Raw genomic sequence first — 22,250 nt, forward strand, 5'->3', positions numbered from 1 at the left:
AGCATGCATGTCGTGGCATTTCAATGGTATCCTGAGTCCCTCAAGGCATATATCAGGCCCCCTCCTCCAGGAAGCCTTCCTTGATGACTTCAGTCAGCAATGATCTCTCTCATTGGTGCTGGCTGCAGTGTTAGACAGGCTTGAGGTTAAGCCCCAGCTTCCTGCTGGTGACCTCTGGAAAGTGGCCCAGCCTGTCTGCAACATGGGAATGGTCCTAACAGGATGGGATGAGGAATAAAGGAGGATAAAAGGGTAAAAGATATTCCAGCACCTGGGCCTGGGCCTGGCACACGGCGGCTCTCCATCCTTCCCCCGCCTCCCTGGTGTTTCAAGCAGGGACTGCACCCTGTAGGAGGCGGTAGGCAGGTGGTTAAGAGTACAGCTTTCCACTCCTAGACTCATCGGCAGAAGAACTGAAAACAGGGGCTTCAGTAGACACATGCCACTGCTGACCGCAGCACTATTCCCAATGGCCAAAAGGTGGAAACAGCCTAAGTCCCCACGGACAGACGAATGGCTAAGCAGAATGTGGGACAGATTAATACTATGGAGGACTACTCTGCCTGAAAAAGGAGGGGCGTTTTGATACCTGCGATGACACTAATGAAGCTTGAAAACATTAGGCAAAGTGGAACTGGAGCTTCACAGACCCAGCTCTCTACGAAGCTCAGCTGAGTTGATGCCAACAGCAGAGGGGCCTCCAGATTAGGGCTGGGATGGAATCAGTCCCAGTAACCCTAACACTTGTGATTCTCAGAGTGCAACTGCTGGGGCTGCCATGTGGTGGCAGAGGGATGTGCCTCCTGGGGGTCCTAGAGGCGTGTGGCTGCGTGCAAGGCACACTGAGGGATGAGACAACTGGTTGTCTTATGTGCAACAATCCACGCTGGAGGCTTGGGATGTAGCTGCGGGTGTCAGAGGAGGAAGCAACCTGGACAGTGTCTTGGAAGTAACCTAGAACAAGCAGGTTCCTGGGGCCAGTAGGGTGGCTAAAGTCAAGCTGGAGTGGGGCTGCCATGCCAGCCCTTGGGTATGGGAGAGCAGCACCCGTCACATGTGCCCATTTGGATCAGCAACTTGGTAACCTGGTGACTAAGGGGAGGGTGTTAGGGTTGTCTCCAACCATCTGGTCAGGTCTTTCTGAAAGTACTAGTTTGTCTTGGCTGTGCAAGTTGAGAATCAAGGAAAGGAGGGTTTGCTGAGCTTGGACCAGACCTTCGAGGGGACAGCAAGGCCCTTCAGAGGCCAGCAAGGTGGGTGCAAACCCCAGAGGAAGGAAGACTCTGAAGGAGAATGAGAGTGCCTGCCTTCCACCCGAGGGGGGCCTCTCCCCGTTCTTTCTCAATGCTTATCTAGCACTGAGGTAGATGGAAGGTACTGGAAGGTACTGTGTGACTCCTGTGTACCCTTGTCTTGGACTTTCTCTCATCCATCTCTGTAAGGCCAGTGCTTAGCACAGTGCCTGGGACTGACTCATTCACTCGTTCATTCATTCCAGACACTGTACCTTCTTGGTAAGATTTTGAAACAGTCATCTCTCTTATCCCACCCCACCCCCCAACATGCACCCCCCACCACACACACACACACACACCAACCATGGAGAATTCTCTTGAGACCGGGCTCTCTAGGGCTGGGGAGAAAGGAATGAATGAATGGTGTAGGGATTCCGCCGGCAGCTAAGACGCCATGTGTCCAGTGCAAGGGGCACAGGTTCAATCCCTGGTCGGGGAACTAAGGTCCTACAAGCCACATGGCACAATCATAAATAAATAAAACAGCTAAATTCTTTAAAAAAAAAAAAAAAAAAAGAGTGGTCCAGAGCTACCCAAGACAAGGGCCTGGCACCTGGGTCTCAGCCATGCCACCAGCCAGGAAGGAAGGATGCATGAGGCGGACGAGATCTGGGGCCACTATGCCAAACGTTCCTAGGCTTCCAGCTGGGAGCAGAAGCCGTAGCGCCCTGTAGTCGTGAAGGTGCTGTTCAGATCAGACTGAAGGGCTTGGATGGAAGAGGATCCATCCACCCTCCTTCAGGGCAGGGGGGCCTCCTACACTGGGGCATCACCTGGAGAGCAGGAAAGGGGAACCCCCTGAAAAGTTTAAGATTGTTTTTCTCCAGTTTGGTAGAGGGAGGTACCTGTTCAGAAATTCAGGTGCATCACTGAACAACTGTGGAAGTCCTATTCCTGCAAGGTGGAGCTGCTGGACTGAGATTCACACACTCCCACCACTCCCCATTTATCAGATAGTCATACTTTCTTTGTGCCAGGGCAGCCCTTGGCACACGGCTCTGACACACATCTAAGGAGAGGGGGCCGCTGCTCGCCTGGGTGGGAGAACTGGCCGTGCAGACAAGAGGCCCAGTGGACCGTGCAGGGCAGGGCAGGGTCTTACCCTTTTTGGGAGAACTTCATGGCCATGTGGATGGGGTAGCCGCCGGGTCCCATGATGTTGCAGCGAGCGTTGCACAACAGCAGCACACGGACCATCTCCTGCTTCCCCAGCTGGCAGGCCAGGTGCAGCGGGGTCAGCCCCTGGTTGTTCACCTGGTTCAGGCCACTGGACGCGTTCTTCCCTAGGAGCTGACGGCAAGACCGTGGGGTAGGCAGGAGAGTCAAACACAGCGAGGCCCCCAACCCGTCCCTCCCCTAACACCCACCACCGTGGCCGTCCCTCTCTGGGGCTTCAGGGGAAGGGAAGAACCCTGTGAGACTCGGTGAGAACTCAGCCAAGAACTTTGAGAGAAGCAACAGAGAAAGGAGGCTCCAGGGGCAGGAAGAAGCTGGCTGTGCCGGTGTTGGCTGAGGCGCTGGTCTGGCCCGACTGTGGCATGCATGAAAATTTTCTCAATCAGGAAACTTAAAAGCAGGTTGTATCTGGATGGGCACTAGGGGTCTGGGTGGGAGTAAAAGACTTGCTTTTCACTGCATATCCTTCTATCCTGCCTGAATATCGTTTTGCTCTGTGTAGGTATGATTTCTTTAAAAGAAAACAAAACAAGATAGCAGTATTCGTAAGACAACTGCAAGGCTTTTATTTCCTTGGTTGTGGCTGAAAGTTGTCTGCCTGAGGTTAATTATGACCCCTGTGGACCCTTGTGATTGGCTGGGTCTGAGAACAGGCTGGGGACCCAGCAGGGAAGCTGAGGTGCTGGCATCCAGGCCTGACTCAAGGGCAGTTCTGCCGCTCACAGCTCTGTGGTCCTCCCTGGGCACATTTCTTAACTTCAATGAACCTCGGTCTCCTTGGTGAGGAGAGGACAAGAGCCCCCATCCACAGAGAATTAACTAGAACACATATAACACTGAGTACAGGGCCAGATACAAGGCCAGCAATGAAGGACGGGCACTGATAAGAGTGTGTCCCACCCTCTGCTTGGAGCCCGGCTCCACGTGGCACTGTGCTGGGCCCACAGTGGGGTCCCTAAGGGTGAAGTTCAACAGTGGGTGAAGAATTCCCTTCCCTCTGAGCACTAATCATAAGACAGGAATCCACATTTTCTGGAATAATGTGGTTCCATTCTAATGCCAAGGGCAGAGAGAAGGATATAACTTTGGAAGAATCTTCTAATTCTGGGCAATAAAACATAGCCCAGTAGTCTGTCTCTTCTCTCTGATATAGCAGGTAGCTTTTTCGTCACTTGATCTACTCGCCCACAACTTTTATTTTTTATTTTTCTGCACAGCTAATCAAAACTTTAACAGAAGGAGTCTCTCTGGCACAAATGCCTACAGCAGCCTGAAGGAGTTTTATTTGCTTGAGTTCCTGTAAAAAGCTAAGCCCCAGGTCCTGCTGGAGCATAGGCACCTCGAGGCAGGAGCTGAAATGCATTCACCCAGCCCAGGGGTCAGGCCTATGGCGGGTGTTTGGGATAAACTGATGGGCGGGTCTGGACTTCGAGATCAGTTTGCTGGGCTGGAGGACTTTCCCTGGGTCATTGGACCAAAGGGGTCAAGAATGTGTCTCCGTGACAAGCTTGTAGAGGAAAGGTAGGGTGTGGGGTAGACCCACCACAGAGGAGCTCAGGCCTCAAGGATCAAGGTGGGAGCAGTGACACCTGAGCCCAGGGTCCCCAAGACAGCCGTGGGCCCCATAAGGTGGCCAGCGCCAGTCACCCTGTCCCCACACCTGCTCACCTGCAGCACTTGGGAATTGTCACTCTGGACCGCGTAGTGGAACGCGGTCTCTCCGCTGTTGTCGGTGGCGTCCATGTTGGCGCGGCAGTGCTGCACAAGCTCCGCCAGGACCTCGGTGTCGCCCTTACGGCAGGCCAGGTGCAGAGGCGTGCAGCCCTCCTCATTCTCCTTGTTATTTGCGCAGCTGCAGGGGAGGGAGGGCTGGGGCATGAGGGGTGTGGCGCCAAGTGGGTGGGGTGCTGAGGAAGCCAAGGGCACACTCAAAGGAGGTGGGCGAGGAGTCCAAGAGCGTGCATGCCCTGCTCGAGCTGTCTGGTTCAAACCCAGGGCTGAGTCACTGAGTTATTGTATCAGATGTCATTTTCTCCTCCATTTTTAGTTCCGTGTGCACACCTGTATGAGGGATGTGCCCGAAAGCCACCTCAGCCTGAAGTGAGCAGTGGGGTGGCGTAGAAAGAATCACAGAAGGCAGAAATCTCACCAACCTTGGGCAATTCACTTAAGCTTTTTCTAGGCATCAAAAACCTTATCTACAAAACTATAAAAAATAAAACCTGCCAGGCCTGCCGTAGGAAACGGATAGAACTATTGTGAGATGAAACACCATGATGTCCGGGAACAGGCTGGTTAAGCTGTAAAGGACAGTGAAGGGTTTTGAGCTTTGGGGCTGGGAGCGGAAGCAAGCTGTCTGAGGCGGAAAACTGGAGGCATGGCCACCTCAGGGCAGGATGGCGAGCTGGAGTCCGCTGGCTGGCACGGGGCCCTCACCAGGGCTACCCACTGACACGTGTTGGCCGAATGGAGGTATGAACGAAAGTGTTGCAGCTTTAGAAGGGCAACCAGGCCTCTGGAAGGAGACACCAAGGAACTGGAGCCTCGTCAGCTGAGTGACCTTACAAGACACATAACCCCCGAACCCAAAACAATAAAGTAAATGGTAACGGGATCATACTTATCAATAATTACCTTAAACGTAAATGGGTTGAACGCCCCAACCAAAAGACAAAGACTGGCTGAATGGATACAAAACAAGACCCCTCTATATGCTGCTTACAAGAGACCCACCTCAAAACAAGGGACACATACAGACTGAAAGTGAAGGGCTGGAAAAAGATATACCACGCAAATAGAGACCAAAAGAAAGCAGGAGTGACAATACTCATATCCAATAAAATAGACTTTAAAACAAAGGCTGTGAAAAGAGACAAAGAAGGCCACTACATAATGATCAAAGGAACAATCCAAGAAGAAGATGTAACAATTATAAATATATATGCACCCACTATAGGAGCACCGCAATATGTAAGACAAATGCTAACAAGTATGAAAGGGGAAATCAACAATAACACAATAATAGTGGGAGACTTTAATACCCCACTCACACCTATGGACAGATCAACTAAACAGAAAATTAACAAAGAAACGCAAACTTTAAATGATACATTAGATCAGTTAGACCTAATTGATATCTATAGGACATTTCACCCCAAAACAATGAATTTCACCTTTTCTCAAGTGCTCATGGAACCTTCTCCAGGATAGATCACATCCTGGGCCATAAATCTAAACTTGAAAAATTCAAAAAAATCGAAATCATTCCAAGCATCTTTTCTGACCATAATGCATTAAGATTAGATCTCAATTACAGGAGAAAAACTATTAAAAATTCCAACATATGGAGGATGAACAACACACTTCTGAATAACCAACAAATCACAGAAGAAATCAAAAAGAAATCAAAATATGCATAGAAACTAATGAAAATGAAAACACAACAACCCAAAACCTGTGGGACACTATAAAAGCAGTGCTAAGAGGAAAGTTCATAGCAATACAGGCATACCTCAAGAAACAAGAAAAAAGTCAAATAAATAACCTAACTCTACAACTAAAGCACTAGAAAAGGAAGAGTTAGAGAACCCCAGAGTTAGTAGAAGGAAAGAAATCTTAAAAATTAGGGCAGAAATAAATGCAAAAGAAACAAAAGAGACCATAGCAAAAATCAACAAAGCCAAAAGCTGGTTCTTTGAAAGGATAAATAAAATTGACAAACCATTAGCCAGACTCATCAAGAAGCAAAGAGAGAAAAATCAAATCAATAAAATTAGAAATGAAAATGGAGAGATCACAACAGACAACACAGAAATACAAAGGATCATAAGAGACTACTGTCAGCAGTTGTATGCCAATAAAATGGACAACGTGGAAGAAATGGACAAATTCTTAGAAAAGTACAATTTTCCAAAACTGAACCAGGAAGAAATAGAAAATCTTAACAGACCCATCACAAGCACGGAAATTGAAACTGTAATCAGAAATCTTCCAGCAAACAAAAGCCCAGGTCCAGACGGCTTCACAGCTGAATTCTACCAAAAATTTCGAGAAGAGCTAACACCTATCCTCCTCAAACTCTTCCAGAAAATTGCAGAGGAAGGTAAACTTCCAAACTCATTCTATGAGGCCACCATCACCCTAATACCAAAACCTGACAAAGATGTCACAAAAAAACTACAGGCCAATATCACTGATGAACATAGATGCAAAAATCCTCAACAAAATTCTAGCAATCAGAATCCAACAACACATTAAAAAGATCATACACCATGACCAAGTGGGCTTTATCCCAGGGATGCAAGGATTCTTCAATATCCACAAATCAATCAATGTAATTCACCACATTAACAAATTGAAAAATAAAAACCATATGATTATCTCAATAGATGCAGAGAAGGCCTTTGACAAAATTCAACATCCATTTATGATAAAAACTCTCCAGAAAGCAGGAATAGAAGGAACATACCTCAACATAATAAAAGCTATCTATGACAAACCCACAGCAAACATTATCCTCAATGGTGAAAAATTGAAAGCATTTCCCCTAAAGTCAGGAACAAGACAAGGGTGTCCACTTTCACCGCTACTATTCAACATAGTTCTGGAAGTTTTGGCCACAGCAATCAGAGCAGAAAAAGAAATAAAAGGAATCCAAATTGGAAAAGAAGAAGTAAAACTCTCACTGTTTGCAGATGACATGATCCTCTACATGGAAAACCCTAAAGACTCCACCAGAAAATTACTAGAGCTAATCAATGAATATAGTAAAGTTGCAGGATATAAAATCAACATACAGAAATCCCTTGCATTCCTATACACGAATAATGAGAAAGTAGAAAAGAAATTAAGGAAACAATTCCATTCACCATTGCAACGAAAAGAATAAAATACTTAGGAATATATCTACCTAAAGAAACTAAAGACCTATATATAGAAAACTATAAAACACTGATGAAAGAAATCAAAGAGGACACTAATAGATGGAGAAATATACCATGTTCATGGATCGGAAGAATCAATATAGTGAAAATGAGTATACTACTCAAAGCAATTTACAAATTCATTGCAATCCCTATCAAGCTACCAGCCACATTTTTCACAGAACTAGAACAAATAATTTCAAGATTTGTATGGAAATACAAAAAACCTCGAATAGCCAAAGCAATCTTGAGAAAGAAGAATGGAACTGGAGGAATCAACTTGCCTGACTTCAGGCTCTACTACAAAGCCACAGTCATCAAGACAGTATGGTACTGGCACAAAGACAGACATATAGATCAATGGAACAAAATAGAAAGCCCAGAGATAAATCCACACACATATGGACACCTTATCTTTGACAAAGGAGGCAAGAATATACAATGGAGTAAAGACAATCTCTTTAACAAGTGGTGCTGGGAAAACTGGTCAACCACTTGTAAAAGAATGAAACTAGATCACTTTCTAACACCGCACACAAAAATAAACTCAAAATGGATTAAAGATCTAAATGTAAGATCAGAAACTATAAAACCCCTAGAGGAGAACATAGGCAAAACACTCTCAGACATAAATCACAGCAGGATCCTCTATGATCCACCTCCCAGAATTCTGGAAATAAAAGCAAAAATAAACAAATGGGATCTAATTAAAATTAAAAGCTTCTGCACAACAAAGGAAAATATAAGCAAGGTGAAAAGACAGCCTTCTGAATGGGAGAAAATAATAGCAAATGAAGCAACTGACAAACAACTAATCTCAAAAATATACAAGCAACTTCTGCAGCTCAATTCCAGAAAAATAAACGACCCAATCAAAAAATGGGCCAAAGAACTAAATAGACATTTCTCCAAAGAAGACATACGGATGGCTAACAAACACATGAAAAGATGCTCAACATCACTCATTATTAGAGAAATGCAAATCAAAACCACAATGAGGTACCACTTCACACCAGTCAGAATGGCTGCAATCCAAAAATCTGCAAGCAATAAATGCTGGAGAGGGTGTGGAGAAAAGGGAAGCCTCCTACACTGTTGGTGGGAATGCAAACTAGTACAGCCACTATGGAGAACAGTGTGGAGATTCCTTAAAAAATTGCAAATAGAACTACCTTATGACCCAGCAATCCCACTTCTGGGCATACACACCGAGGAAACCAGAATTGAAAGAGACACATGTACCCCAATGTTCATCGCAGCACTGTTTATAATAGCCAGGACATGGAAACAACCTAGATGTCCATCAGCGGATGAATGGATAAGAAAGCTGTGGTACATATACACAATGGAGTATTACTCAGCCGTTAAAAAGAATTCATTTGAATCAGTTCTGATGAGATGGATGAAACTGGAGCCGATTATACAGAGTGAAGTAAGCCAGAAAGAAAAACACCAATACAGTATACTAACACATATATATGGAATTTAGGAAGATGGCAATGACGACCCTGTATGCAAGACAGGGAAAGAGACACAGATGTGTATAATGGACTTTTGGACTCAGAGGAAGAGGGAGAGGGTGGGATGATTCGGGAGAATGACATTCTAACATGTATACTATCATGTAAGAATTGAATCGCCAGTCTATGTCTGACGTAGGATGCAGCATGCTTGGGGCTGGTGCATGGGGATGACCCAGAGAGATGTTATGGGGAGGGAGGTGGGAGGGGGGTTCATGTTTGGGAACGCATGTAAGAATTAAAGATTAAAAAAAATAATAATAAAGTATTTGAGAAACAGTCAAAAAAAAAGACACATAACCTCTCACTGGAGTGACACTACCTCATGGGCATGTCGAGAGGATTCAAGTTCATGGGGTGTCGAAAACAGCAACCAGGGACCTGGCACCTGGTAGCCACTCCAGAAACATTACAGTGCTCTCTCTGACTTCAGTCAGCATTCCTCCGCTCCAACCCAGAGGCAGTGCTGCCCCCCTTTTAAGTCAAACGTTCTGGGTCACCTCTGATGCTATGGAGGGGAACTGAGGCAGGACTCAGAACTCCCCATCCCCACTCCCAGTGTCTCCAGGGTCCTGCCTTCCCGCCCCACCTGGTCAGGTCCCCAGCCCACCTGATGATGCGGCTGTGATGGAAGCACTCTCGGATGCCCAACTCCACGGCCAGATGGGCCACCGACCAGCTGGGGTGGCTGCGGATAAGGTCGGTCAGCTGCTGCAGGACCTCAGCTTGCAGGATGTGGGTGGAGCTCTCGTAGAAGGGTGGCAGCTGGGAAGAATACTGCTGGAAGTTCACCAGGGCGTCAGCCTCTATCTCCAGCTGGAAGAGTCTGAGGAGCCAGGGCAGAGGAGGAAGACGTGAAAATGAGCCAGGAGAGGCCCTCAGCCCATGCCCTTGGTGGAATCTGAGGACTTGCGTCCCCTCCAACAGGCCCCTGCCTGCTTCCAGGTGTGGACTGACCTGCTCCAGCTGGACTCTCCTTCCTCCCACACACACCCTTACATGGAGGTGGTGCTTCTTTTTTATCTGAAAAGATTTCCTGTCTTTTCTTTCTTTTTTTAAAAAAATAACATCACATATATTTCCACAAGCACTGCTGCATATCCACGGCCCAGCATGTAATCAAAACTCACCAGGCACATGAGGAGATAAGAAAATATGAAAGAAAACCAACAGCAACAATATACAACAGAAACAGATCTATAAATAGGGGTGGGGTGGGGCTGCAAACCCTGAAGCTATCTGACACAGACAAAATAACTGTAATAATATTCAAGAGGGCAAAACAGACAATTTCGGCAAATCACCTTAAACTATCAAAAACAAGAACCAACCAAGTGGAAATGGAAGAATTGACAAATACAATAGCCCAAATTAAGAGCCCAGTGGCTAGGTAGAAAAGCAGATTGGACAACGCTGAAGAGAGAATTAGTGAAAAGGAAGACAGGTCAGAAGAGAGTAAACAGAATAAAGCATGGAGAGATAAATCTTGGAAAATACAGTTAAATAGATAAAAGACATAGAAACCCCATGGCCAGAGGAGCCTGGCAGGCTACAATCTGTGGGGTCACAAAGTCAGACATGACTGAGCGACTAAGCACAGAGGATAGATAATGAAAAGGTCTAGCACACAGATGGGTGGAGCCACAAAAATGGGATAGAAAGAGAATTACGTAAGACCTTTCTGGTGGTACGGTGGATAAGAATCTGCCTGTCAATGCAGGGGACATGGGCCCAGTCCCTGGTCGGAGAGGATTCTTCATGCTGCGGAGCAGCTACGCCTATGTGCCACAATTACCGAGCCTGCGCTCTGGAGCCCGTGAGCTGCAACTGCTGAGCCTCTGTGCCGCGACTTCTGGAGCCCATGCACTAGAACCTGTGCCTCACAAGAGAAGCCGCCACAGTGAGAAGCCCACTCGCCACAACCAGACAGTGGCAGCCGCCCACTGCAATGAGAGAGACCCAGTGCAACCAAAACCAAAACTAGTCAACCAACTTATCAAAAAAGAAAGAGAACTGTACAGAAACCACACTTGAAGAGTTCATTATTCCATCAATTTAAAATATCCTATATATATATAGGATATAAAATATCCTATATCCTAAATTATTAATCTACCCCCCTCACCAAATCCACACTCACACTCCACCCTGAGCCACTGAGCAGTGTCTTTATTCTTTAATCTTCCCTGGTGGCTCAGATGGTAAAGGATCTGCCAGCAATGCAGGAGACCCAATTTTGATCCCTGGGTCAGGAAGATCCCCTGGAGAAGGGAATGGCTACCCACACCAGTATTCTTGCCTGGAGAATTCCATGGACAGAGGAGCCTGGTGTGCTACAGCCCATGGGACTGCAAGAAGTCAGACACAACTGAGCAACTTTCTTTCACTTTTTACCCTTTAAATTGGCTTTGTTAACTGCTTTACAAAGACAGTATGATGGAAGTTATGCTATCCTAGTTTCTAGGCTTTCAGAGACTGGAAGCCTCTATCTCTTTTTTCTTGGTACTCAATCATCACACTGCAGGGAAGCTGAAGCACCTATGGGGATGACTCAGCCCTGGAACCTTAACCCTGAATGAACTCCCAGTCAACAGCCAGCACCAACTTGCCAGTTGTCACTCATCTTAGAACTGGATCACGCAGTCAAGTCACCCCATGTAATGCCATGTATTGAGTTGGCCAAAAAGTTCATTTGGGTTCAAACGTACTTTTTGGCCAACCCAATAGAATCAAACTGAGACTTTCCCACTAAGGTGTGCTCAACTCACAGATGTGTGGGCTAAATAACAATGGCACCCCACTCCAGTACTCTTGCCTGGAAAATCCCATGGGCAGAGGAGCCTGGTAGGCTGCAGTCCATGGGGTCGTGAAGAGTCGGACACGACTGAGCGACTGAACTGGACTGAACTGAACTGAAGACCCCTTTATTGTTCTGGAAGATGTCAAAGTACCAATTATAGTTCTGTAAGGTCAAGGATCATCGAAAAAGCAAGAGAGTTCCAAAAACACATCTATTTCTGCTTTATTGACTATGCCAAAGCCTTTGGCTATGTGGATCACAATAAACTGTGGAAAATTATGAAACAGATGGGAATACCAGACCACCTGACCTGCCTCTTGAGAAATCTGTATGTAGGTTAGGAAGCAACAGTTAGAACTGGACATGGAACAACAGATTGCCACACAGGAAAAGGAATACATCAAGGCTGTATATTGTCACCATGCTTATTTAACGTATATGCAGAGCATATCATGAGAAATGCTGGGCTGGATAAAGCACAACCTGGAATCAAGACTGCTGGGAGAAATATCAGTAACCTCAGATATACAGATGACACTACCCTTATGGCAGAAAGTGAAGAACTAAAGAGCCTCTTGATGAAAGTGAAAGAGGAGAGTGAAAAGGTTGGCTTAAAGCTCAACATTCAGAAAACTAAGATTATGGCATCCAGTTCCATTACTTCATGGCAAATAGATGGAGAAACAGTGGAAACAGGGGCAGACTTTATTTTGGGGGGCTCCAAAATCACTGCAGATGGTGACTGCAGCCATGAAATCAAATGACGTTTACTCCTTGGAAGAAAAGTTTTGACCAACCTAGATAGCATATTAAAAAACAGAGACATTACTTTGCCAACAAAGGTCCATCTAGTCAAGGCTATGGTTTTTCCAGTAGTCATGTATGGATGTGAGAGTTGGGCTATAAAGAAAGCTGAGTGCAGGAGAATTGATGCTTTTGAACTGTGGTGTTAGAGAAGACTCTTGAGAGTCCCTCAGACTGCAAGGAGATCCAACCAGTCCATCCTAAAGGAAATCAGTCCTGAATGTTCTTTGGAAGGACTGATGTTAAAGCTGAAGCTCCAATACTTTGGCCATCTGATGCGAAGAGCTGACTCATTTCAAAAGACACTGATGCTGGGAAAGGTTGAAGGTGAGAGGAGAAGGGGATGACAAAGGATGGGATGGTTGTATGGCATCACCAACTCAAAGGACATGAGTCTGAGTAAACTCCGGGAGTTGGTGATGGACAGGGAGTCCTGGCATGCTGCAGTCCATGGGGTCGCAAAGAGTCGGATACGACTGAGCAACTGAAGTGAACTGAACTGAAGGTCAAGGATGTATGTTACAATCTATAGGGTTCTATCAAGATTTGTGAAGGGTTTCAGATTTTACCCTAGTTGCAAACTAACAAGTGAGTCTAACACAGTTTCATGGATGCTGGCAGAAGACTCAAGATTCCTGGATCAAAGACAAAGGACAACGTATTATTCACAGCAATAGCATTTGTGCCAGAGGATCAGCATTTGTGCCAATTCTCTGGGATCCATTTCCCAGAGGGTGACATGAAGAAGGTCAGGTGACACCTGCTCATGTTGCCTTAGAAGAGAGAAGAAACCCTGAGTGCAGGGAACTTGAATCTGTTAAAAATCATCAATGAGAACATCTGTCTAAGCTTTGCTCTGGAGGAAAATATTATCTTGATTACACAGTAGAGTAAGCAAGCCTACACTTTGCTCTAGAAAAAGACCCTGCCTCTATCTTCCACGGCTGTTCACAAGACAAACATCCTTGTGAAGAAAGTGTGGAACAAAGGGAGTCAGAGGCTCTGCTTGTAAGATGTACAGAAACACAAAAGGCCCATGGAGAACTACCTCCCTAAAGACATCATTAAAAGATAATAATAGAGTATAGATTTCCAAGCTAATAGAGATGGGTAAAATGGAATAAGAAGAAGAAAACATTCAATCATGAATTGCAAAAGCACTACGCTAAGTGAAAAAAGGCAGATTCACAAGACTACAGGCTGTATGATTAAAATGAAAGCTCTCAGAAAGTGGGAATAAAAAGGAGCATTCACAATGCCACAGAACAACACACGGAACCAACAAAGGTGTGTATCTGGGTATTACTTTTGAATCCTGCAACTTTACTAAATTCATAGATTAGCTCTAGTAATTTTTCTAGGGTGTGTATCTGGAATCATGCTCATCCTCTTGCTCAGTCACTAAGACACATCTGACTCTTACAACCCCGTGGACTGTAGCCCACCAGGCTCCTCTGTCCATGGGATTTCCCAGACAAGAATACTGGAGTGGGTGGCCATTTCCTTCTTCAGGGAATCTTCCTGATCCAAGAATCGAACTCACATCTCCTGCGTGTCCTGCATTGGTAGGCGGATACTTTACCACTTACTCCACACAAGTGGTAAAGAATCCACACAGTCTTGAAATACAGACATACAAAATACCCCTGCCAAAACGCTGTAAGGAAAAGAACTTTATGTTTTAAATGCGTAAGACAACCGAGCAGGTAGTTGCCCAAAGAGGACTGCCAAATGGTCAGTCAACATATTTAAGGGGCTCAACTGCATATGCATCAAGAAAAGGCAAATTAAAACCACAGTTACGTACTACTACAGATCCAATGGATCAGAGGACGTGACGTAACAGGAAATCTCACTTGCTACTGGTCAAACATGAGATGAGCATTACTCATGGACGTTAAGAATATGTACTGTGTCGACCCAGCGATTCCAGTCCTGGATAGATGCCCAGCAGAAATACAGGCATGTATGCACCAAAACCAGAGACAACCCAAATATCTGCTAATACCAGCAAATGCATAAAGTTAGGCTGTAGCTACACAATGGGATTCCATGGCACTGAGAAGGACTGACACAGCAATGCGCAAAACGCAAACCTCCAGGCAAATGCTGGTCAAAGGAGCCAGACACAAAAGCAGTTCTAGAAGTCAGATTAATGATTATCTTGGGAGGGTGGGGAAGAGGGGCTTCCGGGGTGCTGCAATGTTCTCCTTCTTGACAAGGGTGGTGTGACTTGTCACAAATACCTCAGTAACCATCACTCCTGGGTATATATCCAAAGAAAATGGAAGCACTAATTCAAAAAGATACATGTGCACCAAGGCTCGTGGCAGCATTATTTACAATTGCCAAGTTATGGAAGAAACCTACATGCGCACCGACAGATGGACAATGGAATACGACTCAGCCATAGAAAAGGATGAAATTCTGCCCTTTGCAACAAGGGTGGAGCTATAAAGTATTATGCTTAGTGATATAAGTCAGAGAAAGACAAACATAAGACATTATCACTTATCTACGGAATCTAAGACATAAAACAAACAAATGTATGTATCAAAACAGAAACAGATTTACGGATGCAGAGAACAAACTATTGGTTACCACTGGGGAGCATGCAGAGAGGAGGGGCAAAATAGGGGAAGGGGATTAAGGGATACAGAAAACTACATTTAGGGACCTCCACCGTGGTCCAGTGGTTAAGAATCTCTCTTGCATTGCAGTGGACACAGGTTTCATCCCTGGTCGGGGAACTAAGATCCCACATGCCATGGGGCAACTAAGCCCCCATGCCAGAACTAAGACCTAGTGTGGCTAAATAAATAAATACTTAAAAAATAATTATGTATAAAATAGATGGCAACAAGGATATATTATACAGCACAGGGAAATAAAGTCACTGTTTTATAATAACTTTAAATGGATTATAGTCTATAAATATACTGAACCACTATGTCATAAACCTGAAACTGTAAATCAACTAGACTTTAAAAAAAAAAAAAAAAAAACCAGAACATAAAAAAACAAAGAGAACAAACAGAAGGAGAGGAAATGATGGTGAAATATGTCAGAGGAAAACTGCCTGAATGCGGGCCGTGCCTGAGGGGGAACCTGGAGTTAAGGAGATTTTTTTTTTTAAAGCTTATTTGTACAGTGATAGGAAATATCTAGTAAAGAGGGGGGAATTATGTGGGAGAGAGAGGAAAGAACTGGTGAACTGATGTCCTGACGCGGAGAGGGGATGACCTGGAGGCGGGAAGGGGCTCGGTCAGACGCACGGCTGGTGAGTCTCGAGTCACGACGGGGAAGGGCCTGGATGCGGGTACAGGTTGGAGGCAACGGGGTGGAGGGAGCTCTTCTTCTCTTCCCCTGGTTTCTGCTTTCTCGGTGAGACAGAAGCCAGGTCATCAGACCACGAAGAGGAGGGACTGGAGGTGGAGGAGGGAGGACCAGATGCGCCTTCCAAGAGAACCAGAGAGTTTCTTTATTAATTTGGAGGCACTAGGTCTTAGTCCTGGCATGGGGGCTTGGTTATCTCATGGCATCCCAACCAGGGATGGAACCGGTGTCCTCTGCATTGCAAGGCAGATTCTTAACCACTGGACCACTAGGAAAGTCCCTATATGTAGGCTTGCCAAACGCACAGGCTCACATCCAGCCCATCCACCCTGAGAGCTCAAAGTGAGAGCGGTCAGTGTGGAGGGGTGTTCCGCCAGCCACGGTGGAGAACTGGAATTAACTTGTGTTGGGGTTTTGCCAAGTAAACGTGATGAACGGAGAGGACAACAGGAAAGCAGAGTGTATGTAAGTGAGTGAAGACAATGTGCTGCGGGGCTTACTCTAGGTAAGGAGTGAAATTTGGAAAACTCAGCAGTGGCCACAGGACTGGAAAAGGTCAGTTTTCATTCCAATCCCAAAGAAAGGCAATGCCAAAGAATGCTCAAACTACTGCACAGTTGCACTCATCTCACACACTAGTAAAGTAATGCTCAAAATTCTCCAAGCCAGGCTTCAATAGTACGGGAACTGTAAACTTCCAGATGTTCAAGCTGGTTTTAGAAAAGGCAGAGGAACCAGAGATCCAACTGCCAACATCCACTGGATCATCGAAAAAGCAAGAAAGTTCTAGAAAAAGATCTACTTCTGCTTTATTGACTATACCAAAGCCTTTAACTCTGTAGACCACAACAAACTCTAGAAAATTCTGAAAGTGATGGGACTACCAGACCACCTGACCTGCCTCTTGAGAAACCTGTATGCAGGTCAGGAAGCAACAGTTCGAACTAGACATGGAACAACAGACTAGTTCCAACTTGGGAAAAGAGTACGTCAAGGCTGTATATTGTCACCCTGCTTATTTAACTTACATTCAGAGTACATCATGAGAAACGCTGGGCTGCATAAAACACAAACTGGAGTCAAGATTGCCAGAAGAAATATCAAAAACTTCAGATATGCAGATGACATGAACCTTATAGCAGAAAGCAAAGAAGAACTAAACAGCCTCTTGATGAAAGTGAAAGAGGAGAGTGAAAAAGTTGGCTTAAAATTCAACATTCAGAAAACTAGGATCATGGCATCCGGTCCCACCGTTTCATGGCAAATAGAAGGGGAAACAGTGACAGACTATTTTTGGGGGCTCCAAAATCACTGCAGATAGTGACTTCAGCCATGAAATTAAAAGATGCTTGATCCTTGGAAGAAAAGTTATGACAAACCTAGACGGCATATTAAAAAGCAGAGACATTACTTTGCCAACAAAGGTCCATCTAGTCAAGGCTATGGTTTTTCCAGTAGTCATGTATGGATGTGAGAGTTGGACCATAAAGAAAGCTGAGTGCCGAAGAATTTATGCTTTTGAACTGTGGTGTTGGAGAAGACTCTTGAGAGTCCCTTGGATTGCAAGGAGATCCAACCAGTCCATCCTAAAGGAAATCAGTCCTGAGTGTTCACTGGAAGGACTGATGTTGAAGCTGAAACTCCAATACTTTAGCCAGTTGATGTGAAGAACTGACTCCATTTGAAAAGATCCTGATGCTGGAAAAGATTGAGGGCAGGAGGAGACAGGGATGACAGAGGATGGCATGACAAAGGATGACAGGTTGGATGGCATCACTGACTCAATGGACATGAGTTTGAGTAAACTCGAGGAGTTGGGGATGGGACAGGGAGGCCTGGTGTGCTGCAGTCCATGGGGTTGCAAAGAGTCAGACATGACTGAGCAACTGAACTGAACTGAAATGAAGGAGTGAAATTCACAATAGGCGTGGGGACGGTAAAAAGGCGGCAGGGTCATTGCCTCATCTGCAAGGGGACACCAGGCATTCAGAATACCAGAGGGAAGGAGCAGATAAGTAGGAGGCAGAGGTCAGAAAGTGGGATGTTTGGCGTTTGTATCTATGGAAGAGCTGCTGTTACTGGTGATGACTGGGCTCAGGCAACGGCTGTGCGGTCAGGCATCACGAGCCCTGGGTGTTAGGCGTGGCACCCTATGAATGAAACAGTCACCAAGAGTCAAGCCAGGAGCAGTGATGGCACGAGGCAGGTCCGAGCCATGGGCTCACGTCTTCGAGAATCTGGGGGAGATGCCTGCCGCCAGGGGAAAGAGTGGATGTTAGCCTAGGATGCGGTGCACTTCACGACTGAGGGGCGAAGAGCACGCGACCCCACCTCCAGACCCAGTGGGAGGGAACCTGGGAGGGAAAACTCTTGGGAGGCCTGCAGAGAAGCAGTGCCCTCGGGTGGAGTCAGGTCCAGGTTAGAACAAGGAGGTGAAAGAAAGATCTGGAGAAAAGGGGAGGATCTGGCACACCCATGGGGCAGTGTCTTTTCTCTCTTCTAGAACTGAGCCTGCAGACTAAAGCACCCTGGCATCAGCGTGGGGAAGCCTCTGCTTTGGTGGAAGCGGCCTGTGGATAAGGGGGCCCCTTATCCAGAGGGCCTGGGATTCAGGAAATGGCAGGCAAATGCATGGATATGCATTTAGCAGGGGAACAGGGAACCCTGAGATTCTCAAGGGGGTCCTGGACTGAAAAATGGCCAAGAACCATTGGGTTAGAGGGTTTCTAACTCTCTCCCTTCTTCCTCCCTCGGTGACTTTGCTCTGATGCGCTCTTAGGCCTTCTGTTGAAATCTTCCTCACCCGCATGGGCCAGCTCTAACCCAAGCACCCCAGAGAAGCCTTTCCCATCTCTCCTGCATGTACAATTTGACCTTCAGTGGTCATGGGCTGGTCCATCCATCCAACCAAAGTTGACTGCTGTGTAGGTGTTCAGTCATGTTCAACTCCTTGCAACCCCACGGACTGTAGCCCGCCAGGCTCCTCTGGCCATGGGATTCTCCAGGCAAGAATCCTGGAGTGGGTTGCCATTTCTTTCTTCAAGGCGTATATACAGAAACCAGGGAAAGGTAGACGGTAGGTACACTGAAGCCACGCACACTTTGCATCACCTCTTCTGAGATGGTAACAGTGTTAAATGTTGTTCTTATTGTAACCTTCATTCAGAGACAGACTGCAAAGTTTCATACGGATGGCTGTAGTTCAGCAGACCTCCGAGGACAGAGCCCCAGGGTTTAAACACCTGCCAAGTACTGGATACTAGCTGAGCGCTAACAGAAATGACTCAGACCCAGGCCCTGTCCTTCTGGAGTCTGTGGGCTGGTGGGGGAGACAGATGGGCAATCTAAAACAAGAGGGGCAGACAGAAATTCAGGCAGTGGTGAGGGAGAAGAGAAGGGTAAGCACAGGCTCACACAGCAGGTGCCCGAGAGTTGTGGGCCAAGGAGTATGGGGAGAGCACCAGGGCAAAGAGAAAAACCAGGGCAAAGAGAAAGTAGAGAGGTGAGGTCTGTGCAGGGAACGAGTCTCACATGAGCCTGTTAGGACACTCAGTCCACTGAATGCAGGTCCTACTCCACCTCTTCTGGCTACTGACCTGGCCTCGGTGGAGACAGGGTATGGGCTGAATTGACAGTGAATGGGTAAACCCCAGGGTGTGTGTCCAGGCAAAGTCCCAGCACAAAGGGCCTCAAAAGTCAACCCCCTAGCGGCCAACCCCTAGGGGGAAGTCAACCCCCTTCCCTGGTGGTCCGGTGGCTAAGACGTCATGCTCCCAGTTCAGGGACTCTGGGTTCGATCCCTGGTCAGGAACTAGATCCTACATGTAGCAATCAAGAGTTCACATGCCGCAACTAAGACACAGTGCAGCCAAATAAATAATTAGAAAGAAAAAAACTCAGTCCCCTTTTGAGAAGAGAAGCTCACGTGTCACATGCGCTTTGCTCATTCCTCCCAGGATTCCAGGGAAGTGCAGCCCTGCTTCTGCTGAGATACCAGTGGGAGGCTGGCGGGGCTCATCAAGGACCATATGTCACAAGTCAATGTCAGCAGCGAATGATTAACTCACACCAGGAAGAGAAGCATGGACGTTATCACAATGTACACGGCAGTGCTACAGGTGACCGCCGCAGGGCTTACCCCAGAAGAGCCAGACGCCTGGCCCATATGCCAGGCTGGGGGCCCAGGATGGGCCCCGGGGGAGCTGGACACTGACCCCCGCAGCTCATCCGACTGCAAAGGGGCCTGCCTGGATGAAAAGGAAGAGGTGGGTCCTCGAGCTAGAATGACTGGGTCTGAAGCCCGGCTCTGCTTTCCAGCGGCTTTGTGACTTCATCAAATTACTGAAATTCTCCGAGCTGTGTTTCCTCCTCTGTAAGGAGGGGTCAGTGACAGCCCTGCCTCAGGGGACGGCCATGAAGATGAAGGGAGCTGAGAGTCAGACCAGTGCCTCACACACACTAATATAATGCAAAACTATCAGAGCTGCATCTATACCAGCCAGCATCCAGCTGTCCGTCCATAGGGATGCTGCAGGACTCCCAGGCCTTTGGAAATAAAACCTGAGGATTCATGTAGAAGACACCAACCCCCTGTCCCATCCCGGAGCTCTGCAGCTATAGAATAGGAGCACCTCCACCTGGACGCAGGGCCTTGACAGCCCCATCCCACACATTTGGAAGTACTTTGGCCATCATTGAAAGCCCTCCAGCAAGGAAAGGAGGAGACTTAAAAGACAGAACCTTGACCCCCTGAAGAGGAAGTCCAGTACCCCGAGCCTGCTCTCCACAAAGTGCAGGGTGTTCAGAGCAGTGGGGTGGACCCCCACCGTCACACAATGACGACCCCCAGTGAGAAGCCTAGGGTCAGGCACAGCAGGCCCTCGCTGCAGCCCTCACTCCCGGTCACTCCCAGGCCTTGGCATCCCCATTTCCGCAGCTCTTCGGGACCCCAGCTCCAGCATTCCACCCTCTAACCTCCACTTCCCACCTCCCAGCTAACTCCCTGGATCACAAGACAACTTGCCAGGTGAAACCAATGAAGAAGGGCCATCAGCACCAGCCCAACTGAATGCTAGTCTGCCGAGCTCCCCCAAGTTCCTTGCCTTCTGGGTCCTTGGCCTCTCCTGTCCCCTTTTCTCAACCGGCTCTGCATCTGCTCGGTTCCCTCAGCCCTGTCCTGGCTTCCTACCCTTTCCTCTAGCCCACAGAGGGGGCCCAGCATGCCCTGAGAAGCACAGGTGTCCACCCCTTCCAGGCTGCCCCCAACAAACCTCGGCCAACCAGCCCCTACAAGCACAGTCATGCCTTAACGACCCAGGACTACTGGTGATCCCTGGACCTTTCCCGATGTGACTTTCTCCACTTCCTCATCCTTCCTCCCTCCCTCCATCCACGTGGGTCAAGCCTCAGGGCAGGAAAACAGTCGTCCAGCTCCAGTCCCTGCTGCCAGGACCCTGATGGGCTGGAAGTTATTCAGGCCAGGAAGTCCCTCCCTCCTTTCTAAGAGCGGCCACCCCACCCATCACAGACCCCTCAGATGGTGACTGGAAGAAGCTGCTGTGGGTCAGGGGACCTCCAGGCTGAGACCTGGGAGGAGTTAAGGGAGCAAAGTGGGGCTGGGGGAGGGGGCGACTGACCATTACCCACCGGAATCCGCTCTGAGGGTTCCTGGGGTTGACCAGGATGCAGTCCCACGTGCGGTTGGAAGAGTTCTGGAACAGAATCAGCTGCCCTTCCTCTCGGACCCGGCGGCGCGAATGGTAGTCCTCAACGGCCACCTCCTTCACCCGGAATGGGTTCACGAACAAGTTGGTGACGCTGCTGAGGGTGTTGACCAGGCGGCCGAAGAACTGCATCCTCTGGGGGGCCGGTGGGGTGGCCCCACCACCTTCCCCCTCAGTCTGGAAGAAAACGGAGTCTTGGGTCAGCCGGGCGCGGTCTCCCATGCCCACCTCACCACGCGTGGCAGCTTCCTGCATGGGCACCCCGCTGGCTCCCCACCAGCGCTGTCCCCTGGATCTGGGCCTGGAGGGACCTGGAAAGAAGGTGGGGGAAAGAAAGAGAAACAGCACTGAGTGGGACGGAAGGGAGGCTGATGGAAAGTTCCAGAGCTGCCACTGTGCACAAGCGAATAGTGCTGTCCTGCCCCCGACCCAGTTTCCCCAACAGAGACTCAGTTTCCTCATCTGCGGTGCGGGGCGGCCACGATCAGAGAAGGCGGCAGACATGAACACACATGACAAGCAACACTTCCCTGTGCAAAGGGGGGCGGGGCGGTTCTCACTCTGCAAAGTATGGAATCCACTTTTGGGAACTCAAAGAGCTCGGCATGGCTCATTTCAAGTCCACAAACAAAACCAGTGTCACCTCTCTACTGGATGCCACAAGGGGACCAGAG

The 22,250-nt window shown here is 47.6% G+C and overlaps 1 protein-coding gene across 11 annotated transcripts in view; it reads right to left on the minus strand.

Annotated features, from left to right (window-relative positions):
• PLA2G6 (phospholipase A2 group VI) overlaps positions 1-22,250 on the minus strand; it is a 60,806-nt gene that overhangs the window by 27,048 nt on the left and 11,508 nt on the right. For 8 of the 11 annotated variants that reach the window (XR_006059481.2, XR_006059480.2, XM_027968104.2 and 5 more), the window contains exons 2-5: positions 21,500-21,753; positions 9,524-9,739; positions 4,140-4,323; positions 2,398-2,585 (exon numbers count right to left, since the gene is read on the minus strand). Coding sequence is in view for 9 of the 11 variants with exons in the window: in XM_012175634.5 (XP_012031024.3) it covers positions 2,398-2,585; positions 4,140-4,323; positions 9,524-9,739; positions 21,500-21,753 (842 nt within the window). In the remaining 2 variants the exon portion in view is untranslated. Of the gene's footprint in view, positions 1-2,397; positions 2,586-4,139; positions 4,324-9,523; positions 9,740-21,499; positions 21,888-22,250 lie in introns of all 11 variants that reach the window. The other 3 variants (XM_042247721.1, XM_042247719.2, XM_042247720.1) reach the window with 2 other exon arrangements.

This window comes from Ovis aries, chromosome 3 (genome assembly GCF_016772045.2).
Source record: "Ovis aries strain OAR_USU_Benz2616 breed Rambouillet chromosome 3, ARS-UI_Ramb_v3.0, whole genome shotgun sequence".
NCBI classification, from domain to species: Eukaryota; Metazoa; Chordata; class Mammalia; order Artiodactyla; family Bovidae; genus Ovis; species Ovis aries.